This window comes from Centroberyx gerrardi, chromosome 5, assembly GCF_048128805.1.
Source record: "Centroberyx gerrardi isolate f3 chromosome 5, fCenGer3.hap1.cur.20231027, whole genome shotgun sequence".
In the NCBI taxonomy this organism is placed as follows: Eukaryota; Metazoa; Chordata; class Actinopteri; order Beryciformes; family Berycidae; genus Centroberyx; species Centroberyx gerrardi.
In genome coordinates, this window is record NC_136001.1 from 26,407,247 (window position 1) to 26,427,345 (window position 20,099).

The window sequence follows — 20,099 nt, forward strand, 5'->3', positions numbered from 1 at the left end:
CTGATCTGCAGACATCCACAGCGGTGGTAAAGATCCAGCCTTCACAGCTCACCAAAGGGCCGCAGATAAAGCTAACATGAAACGGCAGCACGAAAAAGCTCACAGAGGGAGGCCTGTTAGAGGAGAAGAAGAGTTGTGAGATGCAATTTTAATGTAGTTTAACCTGTGCATATGCCACTGGACGCTTTTATCCACAGCATCTCACAGTACCATGAGTGCATATGTTTTCAGCATGAGTGGCCAGTTTTATCTATATTTAGCCTCTCCTTTTTAGCCTAGGGGTAACCAGACAAATAGACAGGTACAGCGTAACATTTGGTGAACACTTTTATGGAATTGAGTGCATATATTTTTAGCATGGTTGGCCTCAGTGGCAGTGTTAGTGCCATGCTACACACGACCAGCAGGTCCACTCCTGTGTTATATACCATCAGTCTGTGATGTGCATCCCAGGAGTTATTTTAAGTGATGAAGTGCTGAAATTAACTTTTTTGGTGTGCCCGCTTTCCCTCAGCCTGCCTCGTCTACTTCTACTTCAGTTAGTGATTTACTACGTTTCCCCCTTCCCACCCCGGAGAATGGGTGTGAACTTGTTGCATTCAGCTGTGGGTTACACATGTATGTAGAGAGAGCTGAGCAGGAGTGTTTACAGTCAAGAAAAAGCGAGCGTCACATCCTTTACTCAAAACGCCACATCATGTGGCTGCATTGTATTCCGGTCTATTGTGGCTGGTAGAGAAATTGGTGTCTCTTCCTCTTCTATGATGGATGTTGAACATCAGTGCAAAATGGCGGCTCTAGAAAGAAGCCCTCGCTCTTTGATTCTGAGGGGCTGACACCAAAACCTGATGTTTACCGTTGATGTTTTAGACTGCTGAAGATTTTTCTACTATTAAACTCTGTTGTATCTGTGCTGGAAATATCTTGATGTGACATCATATTTTCTGTGGGCCAGTTATCCGCAGGAATAATAAAAATACACCACCAAACAACAAAATGGGCCCAGAAATGCAAGGTACATCACCAATAGCTATCTAACAGTGTCAGACTGGGTTTTTCCTATAATGATATCTATTGACAATTGATGCGACAAGTGTTCAGTGCTAATTTTATTCTTTGCCATCCAAGTAAATCCTCACTGTGATTGACTGTGTCTTATCTCTACATGCGCTGTGTACAGTAGTTGCTTGGGTGGTCCCGTCTCTCTTAGGTGACTTCTGCCGCTGGGTAAAATGAGTGTGTGATGCAGCAACAGCAGAGCTAGTGGTGTGTGTGTGTGTGTGTGTGTGTGTGTGTGTGTGTGTGTGTGTGTGTGCGTGCGGTGGGCGTTCCTGTCCACTCAGCACATTCCCTCCCTGGGTGGCGGGGGCACATCTGTGGCACACTCCCTGCCCTGGCCCCCTGCCAGGCCTCCCCGCCTCCCTCCGCCTCTCCTCACTCTTTCCTTTCCCCTTCCTCTCCTTTCTCTGGTTCCTCCCTCCTCTCTGTCTGTTCTTGCCTTGTTTTCTCCTCCCTCCACTTTCTCTGCGTTCTCCTCTCCTTCTGCTCCCTGTCTCATTTTTCTCTGCCCCTTGGCCCGTCACCCACTCCATCACTTCTGTCTCTCTCTCTCTTTCTTTATCTTGCTCTCTCCTGCAGAGGGTATCTGTGGGTCCTTTAAAAAGGTCTGAAAAAGCCTTAAAAAATGTCCTTAAAAGCAGTTAGTTAGGAGTTATATATATGTGTTTTTGATCTACTTTGTTAAACATAATTTGACTTTGACAATTTGGGCCTAAACAATTAATTTCTAACTGTCCTTGTTCATATACTTCACATTTATAGCTTCAGAACTTGAATTAGCTATGTTGGAAACAGACTGGTTTCACCAGCTTTGTTTCTTTATTTTGGTTTTAGCAGATACCTTCTTATCCTGCCAACCCCAGTAATGTCATCCTATTTTTATCTCCTTTTTCACTCCCAATGGCTTCCTCCCTTCTTTTTGCCCTTCCTCTAGCCCTCCCTGTACCATCCTTCCCTTCTCCCTCCCTTCCTCCTGGCCTGGCCTCTCCCTTCCCCTCCCTCATCCCCACCCTGCCCCTATAGAGCTCCCTCGCCTTTAGTACCAACACCGATCCGATCTCCCACAGGCAAAGTTGTCGCTAAGCCCGATATCACGGAGCATCCCACATCTGCTCCATGACACATCAGAAGCGGTGGATGTACGGCACTGTAGGGCTGGAACTGGAAGATCAAATTATACAAAACCAGGAGGCAAACACTTTTAACTTTTACTTTGGCCCATTCCCATTCACATCATTTCCCCCTTTACATTCATCAGTATGAGGCATCCTCTGCTGCATCTTCTGGGTCACAAACAGCAAATGAAAAGTACGGGAAGTAAAATGATCATTAAATGCCATGCTGCAGAGAACCAACACGAGGCAGGGGTGTTAGCAGTTGATTGTGCTCCCAATTATGGACGTCTTGGATGGTGTTTGTGTGTGTGTGTGTGTGTTTAGAACCTATTAGTGAGCTGGTTGCTCTACTGGTGACTCTGCAATGCTACCTACCCACTTGTCTTAGTGAACTGAAATTACAGTGTGATTTGGGACCTGCATGTTGTTAAAGGTTGGTGGAAGACAGGGAGATAAATGGAGAGACTTGACCTCCATTATCACTTGCAACTGCCACACACACACACACACACACACACTGTGTAATAGACTGTCTGTGTGGAGGAATGGTTCTCTTGTGGTGTTGCGGGCAACATTTTTTCAGCGTGTGTGTATCTGTTTGTTTGTCTTGTCGACTATTAGCTGTCACAGTGAAGGATGGAGTTCTGAACTTAGTTGTTGTGAGTTTCTGTGTGTCTGTGGATGTGCGTGAGTATAGGCAAGTTTCTTGTGGAGAGACGAGAGGTGGTGTTTCAGCGTGCATATATGTGTGTGTTTGGGTAAATGTATGTGGCTTTGTCCACGTACATGATCATGTGCGTTCTCTCTCTGACGTGTTCACTGAGATGTCGTCAGTGTTTACAGGGTGCGGGCTCCCAGCCGGCTGATCCCCTGTGTCTGTCTGGGATGTAGGCCTGTCCTGCTCGGCTCCCAGCCTCATCCTCATCCTCATCCTCATCCTCATCCTCATCTCTGGCTGAACTCTTCACATGGCTCAGTGGCACACTGCTCTCTGCTACTGTTTGCTCTGCTCTCACCAGGCTGAGCGAGGCCAGAAATGTCAGTCATTCATTTGTGCCTGGTAGATCAGTCGCTCCAGAGCTATGGAGGGAGGTAATTCTAGTTGCCTATAGTCTATGCTAAAGTGTTGGAGCTGGAGCAAAACAGCTACCGAGGACACATGGATGAGTTTAGTGTCTATGTTCTCAACACTTAATGGGTAATGTCTGGGGTATTCCTTTAATGTGTTACTTTTCCCTAATAACCCCCAAAAAGCCTATATAGAGTTGTAAAAGGCCTTTTCTCCCATTTGTTGTTGTACTGAAATGTGTTGAGTTATGACACACATAGTACACAGTATGAATTGTTAGGGCTGGGTGATAATTCAATATTATCGTTTATCGTCTTTCAGTGGAATCATATCGTGATGATATGAAGATATTTTAATATCGTGACACACATTTCTGCTGTCCAAATTGATGATGACAAGCAAATTTGACTTAAAAACTCTGATAAAATGAGGTATGGTAGGAATATTATTTGAAAATTTCAGTTTTGTTTGACACCACACCTAACATTACCATTCGGTTCAATGAGATGAACATTAATTTGATTATTTAACGTGATTTTGCATACATGGACCATATCGTGATAGTGATATCGAGAAAAATCCTTATGATTGTCATGATATTGATTTCAACCATATCGCCCAGCCCTATGAATTGTTCCAATCTTAATAAAGACAGATGGGGTTAGACATAAGACATAAACATGTGTCAGTTCATTGACTTAACTGCTTATTCTAGTTTGTTATGCATTCAGATCGGTGACAATGCAGATGGCACAGAAAGAACGGAACCCAGAACTGCTACAACATGCAAATCCACGAAAGAACAAGTTCACGTGGCCGATCTGCAGGCACAATACGTTAGAATATTTTGTGCAGCAGGAAGTCATACCCTCTCATTTGTAAATATCAGTCAGTTTAGTCTCTTCTCCGCAACTGTCCTTGGGCTCGCTGAGCGTCGGCCGCGCAGAGGAAGCAGATGTTTGTTTTCCGTCCGTCTCTTAAGCAGCGCTGCCGAACCTGCCCGGCGTGACCCGGGGCTGCTCGAGAGGGCGGCGTCTCTGTCCGTCAGCGGGGTTTGGAAGCGGACCTCTTCCCGTGGATTAAGGCTCTGAAGCCGCGGCCTAGTCCTGAGAACTGGGCCCGCTCCAACCAGAGCCGCCGGGCGTGATGCGCTGCTGACACAGAGTGTGCTTGAGAATGTGTTGAACATGACATTCGGGGACCTTTGGAGTGCGTGTGGGGTGTGCATATAGTCACGCTTGTGTATGTCCATCTGTGCATGAGAGCATATGGGCTAATTCTGTATGCGTGTATGTGTGTGTGCATGGGTTTTATAGCGTGTGGGTGTTTGTTAATTTATAGGCACTTTGTCAGAGCAAGCTAAACAGCCCAGTTGTGCCAGTGGCCCATTTCTTTGCGCTACATTAGACTAAATTACCCCTCACCCCCTCTTCCCCAACCCAACTCACACACACACACACACACACACACACACACAAACCCCCTTGTGGTTCAGTGAGCTTCATCCTGCTCATCATGCTATGGTGCTAGAAGGACTCCTGACGCTGCAGACACTACAGCTTATATTTAGATATGTGTGTGCTGCTGTTCACAGGCAGCGGACACACACACAGCACATGGCACACATATGGAAATACATACACGCATACAGCCACACATGGACACTTACAAGGCATGAATGGAAAGGCGTGAGTCCGATGTGGCCTCATGGATGCATACACATAGAGATACATGCATAGACACTCACAGACACAGTATATGGCGTACACTGTAATATGGCGTATGGGTGAATGGGTGCACACCACTGAATGACATCTCATTCTATTAAGGCGCAGTGAAGCTTGAGGAGTTGCTGTGTGCAAGCCAATCAAGACTCTTTTATGGTAGATGAAAACGTATAAGGTATAGGCATTCATGTTCTGTTATGTTGTTTTTTCTCGCTTTAAAGGCATATGTCTTTTGTTCCAGAAAATTCTCCTGTATGCTGCTTATCCCCTTAAGGCCTGTGAAGCAGTGTTTGTGTTGACAGGAGTTCTGGAGGCACTCAGGATGTGTAAACGATCGAGTTAATGGTGCAAGTTATGTTTATTTTCAATCAGGCCGTTTTTTGAAGATGAGGCACAGCTGTAAATGCCAAGCGCACCATTCGTTAATACCAACCTGCCCCTGCTGGCACTAATGTAGTACTACAACAATATTACACTATGTGTTTGTGTGTGTGTGTACATGTGTGTGTGTGTGTGTGTGTATGTACATAAATGCCTGTGTGCCTGCTCCCTGTCTGGCCTGGAGTCAGCCGTTATGGGATGGAGCACTAGATGAGTGTTGTCCCATCAGCCCACAACCCTGAAACACAGACACAGCTCTCTCTCTCTGTGTGTGTGTGTGTGGCATGCATGCTTTTGAAATTTGTTTGCTTTATGATTTCCTGTCATATCTTTATAGCTGTGTATCTGTGCATGTATTTCAAAGACCATTTTAGGGCTAACCTTTTCCTTTTGGAGGATTATTGCTATTAGTCAGTCAGTAGATGGTGATGGATGGAAGTGGTCTCTTTATTCTCTCCGTTTGTGTGTGTTTACTTTGTTTATGTTATGTGCACGAATGTCAAAAAATCCTGATACATGTAAATGTAGATTAAACTGATTCTGATTGTGGTTTGACTAAATCTGTTGTAGTGTGCTAAAGATCCGTGCTTCTCTGCCGCTCCATAGAAAAGACACTTAGAAGGACTGGTGACAGGATTTTAGATGGACACGGTGGGACCCAGGATATACTGTGTGTGTGTGTGTGTGTGTGTGTGCATGTGTGCAATGTTTTCTTCCCTCTATCTCTGTCTAGTCTAATTCTCCTTCTTTCATCCGTTTATCTTCGCCGTGTGTGTCTGCGCATTCTCATCGTGTTTCTAAAATTAGATCAATGAGCAGATGTGGTGTGTTTGCGTGTCCCTCGTGTATGCATGTGTTGCCAAATGTGTACACATGCATGAGCAAGGGTGTGTGTCTGCGCGTGTGTGTGTGTGTGTGTGTGTGTGTGTGTGTGTGTGTGTGTGTGTTCACGCAGCATCTTGAGCGGCTCTTGAGTCAGCAGTGTGACAGGGTGACAGGGGCAGGAAAGTGGGTCAGTCATGCCCACTCCAGGCATGACAGAGAGGGGTAATGGATGGATGGAGGCAGACGACTGGAGGCGGAGGAGTGCGGGCTGAAAGGGTGTGGCTGACGGAAGGGAAGGAGGATTGGGAGGATGGAAGGGGCGGGGGGGATTAGTGAGGAATTACATAAGAAGAGAAGAGGCAAAAAGAAAAGATGAGGGAGAGAATGAGAGAGGCTCAGACTGCGGGCCTTGAGATGATAATGAGGATGGAAAAGGAGGATAAGCTGCGGGTGCCATTTGGTAAAAACTCTAGAATAAAGTAGAATAGAGTCGAGTGGATGGAACCCAAGGCTGAGGTCAGGGTAAACCCACCTAGACTGACTTTAGCCACCTTTTTAGCCTGACATAAATCTTTGTGACGTAAATTCATAAACATATTATATATATATATTGTATCAAGCTTATGTATGTTATAAAGGTAGTATTTTAAAGCATTTTAACAACAATAACCATCACATTAATATTGATATATTAGTAATTACACAGAGAAAATTGGCATCCTCTCCACTGCATTTTACATTGTTTCCCACTCGGTTTTGCTTAAAATCTGCTGTATTGCTTTACAACACAAAGGGGGATTGCTTTATGGCACAAACAGTGCAGAGAGAGCTAAATCTCTCAAAGTTTCTGGCAGTGGCAGATGGTGGAAGGAGTGTAAGGCTGATGGAAAAATCACTTCCAACATGTTTATCCTCTTCAATAAAGTCAAAGAGAAAACAAACATGTGGAGCAATGCCAGAGTGGGGGAGGGGGACAAGTAGAAACATCCTTTTAGTGACAGGAAGCAACAAGGTTTATGGGTAATGTGGTCTTCATTTTGAGGAACACGAGCAGTAACAGTAGCACTGGTGTGAGATGGAGGCTACCAATCATCTCAACCATGGTCTCATTTGTTTATGGTAATTATACCAAGGTATCACTATTAATTTGATACACAGTGATACACTGATGTTTAGAAGTGCTACACACTGCACCTTTTAAGGAAAAGAAAACCCAACAGATGTTGATTTTTGTTTATATTGGTCGTTGTTTGCCTTTACATTACATCACTGGTGGTGAGCAAACCCATGCCACAACCCAGCACTGGAAAATTCAAATTATCATGTGCTGCTTTCATGCTAGATTTTTGACTTTCAAATAAGGTTGCTTTATCCTCTGTGAAGGCAGTATGTTGCATAGCTGTATGTTTAATGGAATAGTTTGACTTCACTCAGTTTGAAAGTTTGGGGACTCTGCGCTTTTGGCTCAGATCAGCTCAAATGACTGGGCTGATTGATCTGTGAAGGCAGTTATGGTAATCAGCGAGGGTAAACAAACACACACACATAAACACACACACACACACATACACACACACACACGCACGCATAGCCGAACAAATCGCGCACACTCAAATGCATCAGCAAATGCACTAAGGCGTGATGAAATGAAAGCACACACACACACACACAAGCAGACATACACACCCTCCCTCACACTGAATGACATTGAGTGACACATGCCCCCTGGTGGCAGAGTTAATAAGCTTGCCCTGGGCCCTGAGGTGAAGGCTGTGGCAGATCCTGGTTAAGCCACACGCCGCTAACCACAGAGAGTGACCCACTCCCTCCCAAGTGGCCAATTAGAAGCCAGCAGATCTGTGATGAAAACACTCGAGTCCCAACAGCTGGAGTCCAGTGGAGGACAGACAGGAGGAACGTGTCTTTCTTCCTTGCTCTCATTCTATATTCCTACCTTCCTCATTCTTTATTCTCTCTTTCGTGAGTCTATCTCTCATTCATTCTTTATCTTCCTGCCTTTCTCTTTTTTTCTGTCCCCCCTCTTGCTCCCCCTCTCTTTAGTCCTTGCTTGTTTTTTTTTATATTTCTCCATCTCTCCCTTGCTGTTGTTTAGGTTATCCCTCCCTCCCTCCCTTCCACTCTGCATCATTCTCTCCCATCCTCCCTCTCTGCATCACTCTCTCCCTCTCTCCCTCTCTGGCTGTAACCAGTGGTTGGTCTGTCAGTACAGTATTCTCCCACTGTGGGCCCGGGGTGACTAACCACGCTGCCTCTGATTACACCCCAGCAGTCGCCCATTTATCTTGCTGAGAAAGGGATGGAGGGTGGCAAGAGGGGAGAGGGAGGGTGGAAAGAGGCCTGAAGATATTATGCTAATATACCCGAAGACTGTAAAGGCCTAATAAACTTGAAAATGTTTGGCATAGTCATGCATTTATATCCTAGTCAAGCTTTTAGCGTTCATTTCTAGCATTGGTAGTAATTTGCTGATGCTCTTTGGACTTCCTGACCAAAGAGCCAAGAGCTTATCTGGGGGCCCGTGATCCCAGTAATTAAATGATATCAAAGGCTGCATTTACATGCATGGAGTTATCTGGCTGTTGGCCACACTCTGGTTAAAGTGGTAATGCTCAGCGGTCATTGCTGTGGTGTTTCTGCACTGCACTGCCCGGAGATCACCTGTCAATCAAACAGTACTGTGACGTCTTGGATTTTCTGTTGAAGTTTGAGTTTCTGTATGTGGCTACAGCTCTTTTCTCTGTCTGTTCAGCCACGGTGGGTATCACTGCTCACGCTAACTACCCAGTTCTTCTTCTGTTTATTCTAAACAAACTGCTGTTGGTGCTGCCAGAAGCGTAAAACACATCACACAAAACACTTCCCGGGAAAGACCTATCCGACAGATAACGACAACTTTAATTAACGACAACAAATGTAGCAAACGTAATGCAAATGCACCTGTTGGTAAGTCGATTTATTGAGATAAAAACAGGAGGGAGAAAGAATGGTAGAAGGATCCTGGCGAAATGTTTTTTTCACCTGTTGGCAAGTCAATATATTGAGATAAACGTGGGAGAACAAATAGACAAATAGACAAAACATTAAATGTTTGGATTGAAGTATGAAAAGATGCCCTGTTTGACTGAGCAGTAGGTTACTTCTAATACAGGGGAAATAAATGACGATCCCAACAGTAATAGGAAGTGCTCACTGCCATGTTTTTACGTCCCTCCACCAGAGCTCCTTCCTGAATAAATCGGACACACTGGCTCATATTAATGAAGAAAAAAATATTTTCTAGAAACTACTATGACTCGTTAACGCTTCATATTAATACCACCCATGTGTTATTTGAAGACATGTTGACATAGAAATATTTGCTTATTAATGCGATCATTAGCTTAATTAATGACTCATCAATGATTCATTAGCATAACTGGTTATTTTTAATAACTCAAGAACAATAGAGACTTCATACTTACACTGCAGGTTCCCCCTATTAGTAGATGATCTGATTAGATTTTGGAGCACCTTTGCTGCATACATTTGCATATTAAAGAGGAAAAGCATACGCATAATAGCAGAACTGGTTGTGTTTGATATATCATGGTGATTATGGCGAGACGTTAGGCAGCCCCAGTGGCTCTTGTTGATGTTGATGTCAAAATGGACCCGTAACGCTGTGTTGCTAAATGCACACGACACCTTAAACACATTTGAAAAGGAACGCTCCTTTGCTGCCATTATTTACGGTAGTCTTTATTTCTGAGTCTAGGGCTTTTTTTTTGCTGACACATGCCTCTTTGTCTCTACGGCTGTGCTTTGACCATGGAGAACTCTTTGCTAAATGACATTTGAAGTGTGTAAACGGGTAGGAAGCCTGTATCATGTCTGGATGTCTTCCCTGCAGCCATACTGAGGCCTTGGCCATTACTGTCTGACTGTAAATGTCTCTCTCACTCTTCTACTCCTTCACACTTTTTCTTATTCCATTTCTGTCTAGCTGGTCATGTCAGTCTTCAACCATTCATTCACTCAAAATTCCCTCTCCTCCTGCCTTTTCTGTTTTTCTCTTTGCCTGTCGCACATTTCTTTGATCATCCTCCACCAACTCCTTTCTGTTGCTCTTTCTTCCCCTCGTTCTGCCATTCTAACATTCTCTCATACTCCCGTTCTCTCTCTTTCTCCGCTGAAAAGTGCTGATCTGCCCTCTTAGCCCGGGGACCTGTTTTAAATCTGGGAGCCAATCAGCTGGCCTGTCACCGGAGACTAATGCTCCCATTGGTCTTGTAAGGGTGCCTGCCAATGAGGAGAGCCCATGATTGAGAGATAATTACCTCCGAAATACTCCTGTCCCACTGGCTTATGCATCAATCAGTCAATAATTGCATCATTAGCCGGGCAAATCCCCTCCTTAGAGAAAGTTTGCGTCTAGGAAAGCTCTAATTTAGTGTTTTCCCCACTCTGTTTGATTTAATTGTGTTTCGCTCTGCTCTCTCATGTTCTTTGGAGATTTTGTAGCTCTGTTGTTTTCTCTTGTCTAGGTGACCCTCATAACATGCCATGTTTTCTTAGTTTGGGGTCAACCTAAATTGATTGGAATAGTCTGTGTCTATTAGACTATTAGCATTGGAAATCACATCTACTGTTTCCATGATCATTAACCATCAGCCAAAGTTGTTGACGATCGATGCAAAGCAAATTGCAGCCATCTTGTTTAGCAGCGGGTGACTTATCTTCTCAAACACAAGCGTCTCTGGAGGGAGCTTCAATCGCAGAGCGCGGTATGCGGGTGTCGTCACGGGAATATTAATAACACGGAACACACACCTAACTTGCAGTGTTGTGTTCAGCACCCATAAATCATTGTGCAGGTGTCATATTAGTGTTTATGGTGTGTGGGTCCTCGGCTAGCGGATGCTGATGTTTGTCAAATTAGACATCCGCTTACGTTGTGTAAATAATGGCATCAGCAAATAACCATATGCATGTAGGGAAATGCATGTGAAACGTCAACACTACAACACAGACAGCAGAACACACACACACATACATGACACATACACAGAGGTATGGTCAGACTCATATAAATGCTCATGTATGTGCTCCTCTCCCTCGTCTCTCATGGATCGCAGCAGGAAAATTGACGCCTCTGCTGCAGCCCTTTGCGCTCCACATGTTGAAATGGATCCTGGGAGGATTTCTCCCCCCCCGTGTGGAAGACTACGATCAATGAAAGCAATCTGGAACGTAGTAAACAGGTCAACGACCACTGGATACACAACCGTAGGCTCGATTTAGACGGGACAAAAACGCATCAGATTTTTCATCTTGACTGACATGGGTCTGGTGTTTTTCCATCTTTACTCATCTAAATCATGAAAAGATGACAAAGGATCAGGCTTAGTTTTTGTCGTTCCACTGTGTTCTAAACACAGCCGTCTCATTTGCAGCTTTGGATTACAAGTTTCTGCGCGTGTCCCCTGTGCTTCACCGCGGCCTTAACTACAAATTGCGCCGTAACGATTGTCATTCTTCATCTACCTGATTCAAGCCTCACACACAGCACCGGCTCGGGGGTTTTTAAAGTAAGTAAAGTAATCGAACGGCAAAGAGATGGAAGTCTTCCTGTGCTGCTTCTCCCCTCAGGTGGATGCGAGGCCATTTCTGTAACAATTTCACAGAAAGAGCCATTTCATTTTTGATAGCGCCCTGTTGACGATATGATCAGAGCAGGCTACAGTTCGTGGTGGGCCTGAAGGTTTAGTAGCCCCTCTTTGTATCGGGGGAAAGGACATCTCTGATTACTGTGGATTTCCCTCTGTGAAAATAGACCGTTCCGGCTCGTGCGGTGTAAGCCATACCCAGGAACACTGTTTCAGTGTCTGAGTGCATTTCCTCCTCAATTTAGAGCTCCACCACACCATATAAGCATTGATTGGAAAGCTGCTTTCCTCTACCTCAGGGGGCTAGGAGAGAAATTGCATGTGTGCTTGTGTTTGTGCATTTGCGTGTATGTGTGCGTGTCGGGTTTAAGTGGTGTATTCCTACATTGCAGTTGGTAACAATTGTATGTCATTGAGGTTGGGATGATACTGGTGTATCTCCCTCACATTCAACAATATGAAATCACCATTACAGTAACCAGGATGCTATAGAAAACCAGCAACTCTTGAACGTAACTGTTGAACACGCTTCTCAAACTCTCCACAATTTTGCAGTTTTTATGACTGATCCAGTGAAAGTCCTTGTTCATGTGGTACAATAGAGATAGATACCAATTCGAGCAGTTCTTAATACAGTCCAGGTGGATGTCAGTTTAGACAATTCTCAGTTAAAACAAAGTGTCAGTTTGTTGTCAGTTCTCATTCAAATACTTTAGGAGTCATCCCCAGATCCCCTGAAGATCTCCTCCAGTGCTCCATGTTATTTATTTCTGCTTGTGAAAGGGCTTGGGGTGAAATTTTGGACAGCAGACTGGCTTTTGTTTGTGTAATGCCCCAGTAGGCCAGTGGGGGGCAGCAGACCATGGCAGGCTGTGACCACCACCACAGTCTCCATGCTCATCTGACAGCCGTTGCTATGGAGACAGGACCCGGCCATTGCTGTGACGCAAGCTACATCTAATAGAGATGACCACAGAGGGCAGTGTTGAGCCCAGACAGGGTTGCACTCACACACACACACACACAGACACACACACACACACACACCTGTAAGCTCTCTGAATATGAAAGATGTGTCTCCTCCACATCCCTGCAGTAAGGTTTGGGACTTGGACCCCTTCATTCAAAGAGCTATTCATCCTGGCACGGCTTTGTCAGCTGTCTTACCTGAGGAGCCCTTGAGGAAGACTCTTCCTATCACCTGCCTTCTCCCTAAAAACGCCTGCAGCTCCACCTTGATCTCTGAATTAATAGATTAGCATTAAATCAAGCTAGCTGGAGCACAGGCTTACATATAGTTGCTGCTAATACTTCAATTAATTACCATACAATTGTCAGTAAGCATCTATCATCGGCACATGGCACAAGCCTTCACCTCCACGAGGGCTTTCAACTGACAGGTGAGCTAGTGGTGCCATCAGTGTGGGTTAGTTAAGGGTCTCAGTGGCCTCGCATTCAACCTATTGACAACCTGTCAATCATCAAACAACAGATTCCACTGGCGCCCATAGACCCAAACACCGTGGTTAAATTAACAAGGATCACTCGGACTAGTACTTAACAAGCTGGGCGGAGAATAAGAGCCGTAATCACTGGTCATGAGTCAGATTGACCTCGCTCTGACTTGCACAACCCAACTAATAGGGCGTATGGTTAAGATCTGACCATGGATCAGTAGTGAAGGAAAATGTTACTTAACTGTAGATGGCTGCTGCTGATTTGAGGTGATTAAGCAGTGATTAGCCCTGATTATCTGATTAACTAGAGCCATGGCTGTACTGCTCACTTAAGACAAGAGTTGATGATTTTGGACAGCCTGTGTATTGTTCATAACTAAATTTAGCTTAACACAGCAGTAGATCAGGTTTGAGTGGCATAAAACCATTTGTCTTTAAAGCCTGTACTATATCCCGCTTTGGAGAAACTAAATTTAACAATAAATAACCCATTGAAAGAAGAGTTTAGTTCTAATTATAGCTTCTGTCTGGCAACACGTGTCCCTTGATGATGAAAAGACAATTGAAGAGAGGGAAAAAAAAGCAAGTTGTTTGTTACCTTGGGTGCCAGACTGTTTGTGTATTCAACATCGATACAACACTCGGTGCCCGGCCAAACATGGTGACGGTGCCAAAATCTGACTTGGCTAAGCCTAAAACAGACTGACACTCTGGCATATAACTGTGTTTCTGCTTTGTCAGTGAGACCAGTGCTTTGTGTTCGGAGGATGACTGTACCCACCCAATGTACCCACCGGTGCCCAGTATATTGGAAGTTGTTTGCTCTACCTTAACAAGCCCTATATGTGCCTCTGCAATTACACATATAGCGTGTAGAAATTACATTACAGGACCTCACCCAGCAAAACTAATCCAGTTTGAAAAGACATGTAAGTAACATGGAGCCTGGATATTGGCCTGGGCCCAGCCCCTGAATCAACAGCCACAGCTACACTTCAACAGTACACAAGTAAATTTCATTTCAGGAACAGCAATCAGGTCACATAAAGACATCCATGTAGCAGAAACAGCTGTAGGTTTTGAATGTCAGGCGAGTTACTGGGGCTCTGCACTATGTAATGACATTGCTTGTCGCGGGCGGGAAAGGCCCGTGCAAGCCTGCGACTCCTGCCATTTCCAAATCGTCAGAAGCCGGTCAGATCTTTCCTTTCCCACTACGAGCAGGGGGATCGAGTTTCAGTGGAGTTTGGTTTTTCCATGCTGTGAATACAGATGTCAACTGCCAGCGGAGGGTCTGGCTGGTGCCATGTCTGGCTCTGCATGTCTGAGCAGGGCCTTGGCTGGCTGATCAGAGCTGGGAGGGTGGGGGGATGCCTGGAAGGTACCGGAGCTTTTCACATTTCAGCTGTGTCTAAAACTCTTTTGATGTTTTGTCTGGCTTTCTCTGATGCTGTCGTTCTGCGTGACAGTCTCTGTCTCTCTCTCTCTCTCTCTCTCTCTCTCTCTCTCTCCACCTCTCACTCTTGCCCTCTCTCTTCTCTTTCTCTCTCCCCGCATTCCCATGTAAACCGCTTCTCTTCTCCCCCACCTCCCTTCTGTCATGGGTTGCGTGTCTCCTTTTCCAAAATCTTGCTTGTTTTAGAGGGGGCTTATGGAAAATCTGTGGCAGGTGGGCTCTGTTTGGAGGATATGTCTTCTGTAATTATCTGTTTGAGGAGGGATTTGGGTGGGTGGTCGCTGGGCCAACTGTTATCCCTTTGCTCTCCCCACCCAGACCTGCTGTCTGTCCGCCATCCCTTCACTGTGAGTCAAGCTGAAATTGTCTAATCGATCCATCAAATGATTCACTAGAAACATTGTCAGACACCTAGAGTTGGTCATGCGTTTTGAGTCTCATGATTCGAGAATTTATGATTTGGTATTTGAATCTTGTGGTTGCCAAACAAAGGCAGCGATTGAGATCATGAAGAGGCACCCACAATTGAGTGAGCACATTTGAGCACATCAATTATGGTTATACATATAGGTTGTCAAAGTGTTTGCAGATGGGAAATAAACTATTCTCAACTACAACAAGGACAGTCTAGGTTTAAACGACACATGTTTAAACTGTTTTAGGTTGGCCTAAGACAAGTCGGTCCACATTCAAGTTGCCAGGATTAGTACAATAGCTTTTGATTGCCATCAGAGCCAGCATGCTCTGTCATTATATAGTGTATAGGAATAACACAGGCCGAGGCTATATAGTAGCACTTAATGGGCTTATGGTGTTAATATACTCGGCAGTGGTTTGCAGGGGCTGACTAGCTGCTTTAAAGGCTTAAGTAGAGGTGAGTCGTGACCTTCCTGACCCTAGTGTGTGTGGAGAAGTTAGGTGACAGATTGCTGGTAGAGCCACAGAACATTGAGCTCCACGCCAACACACTGGACTGTACGTGACCTGCCGTTGTACCAGTGTAGACCCAATGGTTTTCTAGGAGCCAACCAAAAGCTTGAAATCCACACCTTGCTGGTGCAGTTAAGGATTTTTGAAGTAGTCAGCAGTTGTTTGCAATAGTGGACAGCAAAGAGAGACAAGAGACAGGAAATATGGTGGAATGGTATTTGACCTTATACTAAAATCAGGATATTAAGTGTTGGGTAGCCACAGAGCATTATGGTTTGAGTTAACTCACTGGACCGCATGCATATTTTGGTCCTAGCCAACACTTTGCTAGAAGCCAACCAAAAGCTAGTGGTCAATTACCCTCCACACCTTGTGAGTGCATTAAGCACAGTGTTTTTAAGGTAGTTTGCATTCTTTTTGCAATAGTGGGCAGTAAAGAGAAAAGAGAGCTGTGTGGAAGACAGACATTTGACCTGATCTTGTTCTGCACAATTCATTAGACAACTGTTCCATGAGGGTGACCCAAGGACAGTCTTGGTTTAAAGAATCCATAATTTGCCATGTTAGCATTTGGTCATGCTTCCTAGGAGCTACATATTAGCCATTCAACCTTTTACTGTCAGGCTGTATTACAGCCAGACAGCTTTTTGGTGATACATAATGATATCTTCCTATCAGCTGCTTAAACACACGTTTCTATAAGCTCTTGACTTGCCTTCCTACACTGGCTTACTGGTCCCATGAGATAGCGCTACTGCTTCCCATTTCCCCAGTCGGCACTGGACATCTCGGTCCAAACATTCAGATACTCCTACTAATGAATACAGTGTCTGTATTGACACAAGGCGCAGATCAGTAGCTTGCCTGCTACTCCAGGTCAGCACTTAGCGATTGCAAAGCACACAGATACAGGAGGAGGATAGATAGCCCTCTCTGGTTAATCGACACGTCCCTAAGTGATTGCCTTCCCCTCGTTTATCAATCAGGCAATCCTTCAGGGTCCTGTCATTCACACTGTCCTGCCTTTGAAGGATGTCTGCTCATTTTCTTTAAAGCATCGTTGTTCCATCAAGATAAAGAGAGACGAAGAGAGGGTGAGGGGAGGACAGAATCTACATAACTGGATTAAAGCTTGTGTAATGGCTCCTTAAGGTGCTGTTGTGTGCACTCAAGTGATCTACCACATAGGAGGCCCAAGCTAGCTCTCTTAAACACTGCTCACACTAGTGTCCTACTTTTTTTTTTTTTTTAGTGTCCAGTAGCTAGGATTTCTGCACAACAAAAACTTTGTTGTAGGTGCAAAGGTGCAGAAATCATGCTGTGATGATGGCCTGAAGCCGAAAGTTCAGTGCTATTGTGTGTATACAATTATAACTGTGGAACTGATAATATTTTCCAACTAACTGAGACATTCAAATGTTATTCTCCCAAAAAGTTGTGACCTTTATTGATTTATCCACCAAAGGCAAATTTTACCAGCATTTGGCTCATGGCAGATGTTAATTTCTGACCCTGCTATCAAATCTACTGTTTTAGTCATTCCAGTTTATTTCTGGTGTTATTCTACTGAAATTACAATTCTAGTCATCCAGTTTATTTCTGGTGTTATTCTACTGAAATTACAATTCTAAAGACCCAATTTAGGTTTCATACCAAGAGCTGAAGCCCTTTCCTGAGTTATTCACTGATGCCATATCCTAGTTCCTCTCCCTCGGTGCTGTTGTCCTCCTGTCAGGTCCTCCAGGGTAGATCTTTTGGAGTGTGTTATGGTACAGATTGCCCAACCCAAGATTCAGGCAGGGTCAGGCAGTCACTGGCACATCACCTTGGGGTCTGCTACTGAGGGCTGCCCATTGCTCTCCAGTAATTAGTGTGTACAAGAGCACATCGGGGTGTGTGTGTTAGGCTCTCTGTTGGCCTGAGTGTTGGCTTGAGACCTGTTGTGAGGATTACAACCCAGTGATATGTCTGGATGGGACAGGGCCAGGACCAGAGTTCCTCCCAGGAAGAGCTTAGACAGTGGGGCGGGGCGTCAAGCTTTCCTCACACAGTGCTTACCAAGTGCCCACATCTTGTCTTAAGGTTGGTATACTAAGCTACATGAAGTGGATTCACAAAAGTGTCCTTAAGATAGATCTTAAGAAATTACCGAGGAAGAAATTTGAGGAAGTTCTTAAGAAGGCTCATAAGTGCAATTCCCCAATATTTTCCTAAGAATACTCATCTCTTACGAACTTCTCTTGGTTTCTTAACTTCTAAAATTCTAAAACATTAATGTTGTCTGCTAGCTTTAGTTTAAGAATTCAAATCCACCTCTGTGACCTTTTTAAGAAGAAAACATTAACAGTATGGTATCAGCTAATGCAAACCTTTAATAACCAACCTCTGCAGTCTAACGGGTAGCTAGCTAAGCTTGACATTAAAATATCTGAATGTAAGATAGGCTACAGTTAGTAAAACTATTAATACTTAATTGTAAAAAATGTGTTGAAATGAATGAATTTGCTGCTTTACCTTCTCACTGCAACAAGTTGAAGGTTATGTTAAAGTTAAGAAAAAAATGTAAGAACAAATTTGAGAACTTTACTTTCAAGAATCCCATTTATTATTTTTCTTTTCTTAAGAAGCAAAGTCAGAACAAAATTAAGAGAATACTTAACTTATTTGATGACTGTTTTTTTTAAGACTAAACTCTGGAAAAAAAATGGCACCTAAGCAGAAGAAGGTTTTGTGAATCCGTCCCCTGATGTCTAGGCCACATTGCTGTGAATCCACTCTTTGCCTGAAAAAATGTTTAAGCATTTAAATCTGTGTATTTCTTGTTCCTTCTGTGTATCTCTTTATGTTGTCGCTGGGTTGTATGTTGACATTTCAGTCTCAGTGTGAGCCTGACCGCTTCTAAACCAGACCATGTGGATCTGATAAATGTGCAGTGTGAGCATAATTACATTTTTGTGTGTCTCCACCAGTCTCTTCATGTGTCTTGGCGTGATGGAATGGCTGAAGTTGGGGTCACAGTGAAGTGAAAAGCAGTCATATCATGCCTGTGCGAACCTATTTACTAGACCTGTGTTGACAGAAGTGGGTTGTGCATGTTGTGCCTCGATTGTGTTTTTATTGTATGAACCTACAATCATTCTGCCAGCCAGTGCAGAATGCTCGTCTGTACTATGCTAACAATCTCAATCATCTTATTAAACACTCTCGCTCTCTCTCTCTCTCTCTCTCTCTCGCTCTCTCTCTTTCTCTTTCTCTTTCTCTCTCTCTCTCTCTCTTTCTCTTTCTCTCTCTCTCTCTCTTTCTCTCTCTCTCTCTCTCTCTCTCCCTCTCCCTCTCTCTCCCTCACTCACACACACACACTCACACACACACACACACACACACTGTTTCCATGGAAACAGAATCCAGGGCCTTTTATGACTGGTTGTTTGCCCAAGACGACCAAAAATGGTCTCGGCGGCCATGCAAAGATTGTAGATAAATCATGTGTATGATAATTAATGGGACATATGCAAACATGCTAGAATGAAATAAATAAAAGATGGGTTTTTGTTGTTCCCTAGTGCAGTTTTGTGATTGGGTATTAGATCGAGACATGGTCATATTCCTTAAATGCTGCCTTTTTTTTTTTCCTTTGTGTCACAGCATATGTGAGTGTTTCATATCCAATCATGCTTACTAGATTGGGAGACAAACAACTGGTGTGTTGTCGTACTATGTTTGTGTTGGGTTGTCACACACATGCAGAAACGCACACGCACACACGGACACTTTCCAGCCTTGCTGCCCCTCAGTAGCCTAATATGTGTCTGAGGTCCAGATGGCCTAGCGGTGGGGGGGGGCTGATCCATGGTGCCAGGCATAGTGCTAGCAAGCTTAGTTTTGGCCAGCCCTAGTTTGTTAGAGAGGGAGAGCCTGCAGCCAGGTACCCCTCCGAGTGACAATGGCAGGTGTACAATTCACTGTTAAGCACTCAACACGCCCCGGCATTGAGCTTTTGCTGTGTTTGCGCCCTAAACTTGTGTATTTCTTTCTTGGGAGCCAAACTGTGGGGCCGTTTGACACTTCATTGTGAATCATAGCAGTGTCGTTGTGATGCTCTTATACACGCTAGCCTCCCTGTTTTCACCGAAATGCGCAGGGGGAAAAGAAAGCACAGCAGAGGCCATTTTGTGTTTGAGTTGTTTTGATGCCGTTACCACATGTTTTCCTGTTTGTGTCCCCGCCGACAGGAAACAAGCTGAACAAGGACCTGAAGCTCTACCTGAGCCAGCGCTTCCAGAAGTCCTCGCCCGACCACGAGCTGCAGCAGACCATCCGAGACAACCTCTACCGCCACGCCGTGCCTTGTGAGTGCAGGACTGTCTCTCTCCACTCTTCCGTTCCGTCCACTCCTCCTCCTCCTCCTCATGTT

General features: G+C 44.5%; 1 protein-coding gene across 9 annotated transcripts in view; it reads left to right on the plus strand.

Annotated features, from left to right (window-relative positions):
- Positions 1-20,099, plus strand: part of magi1b (membrane associated guanylate kinase, WW and PDZ domain containing 1b) — a 145,837-nt gene that overhangs the window by 44,585 nt on the left and 81,153 nt on the right. For all 9 annotated transcript variants that reach the window (XM_078283351.1, XM_078283355.1, XM_078283353.1 and 6 more), the window contains exon 2: positions 19,918-20,034. In XM_078283351.1, the coding sequence (XP_078139477.1) occupies positions 19,918-20,034 (117 nt within the window). The remainder of the gene's footprint in view (positions 1-19,917; positions 20,035-20,099) is intronic.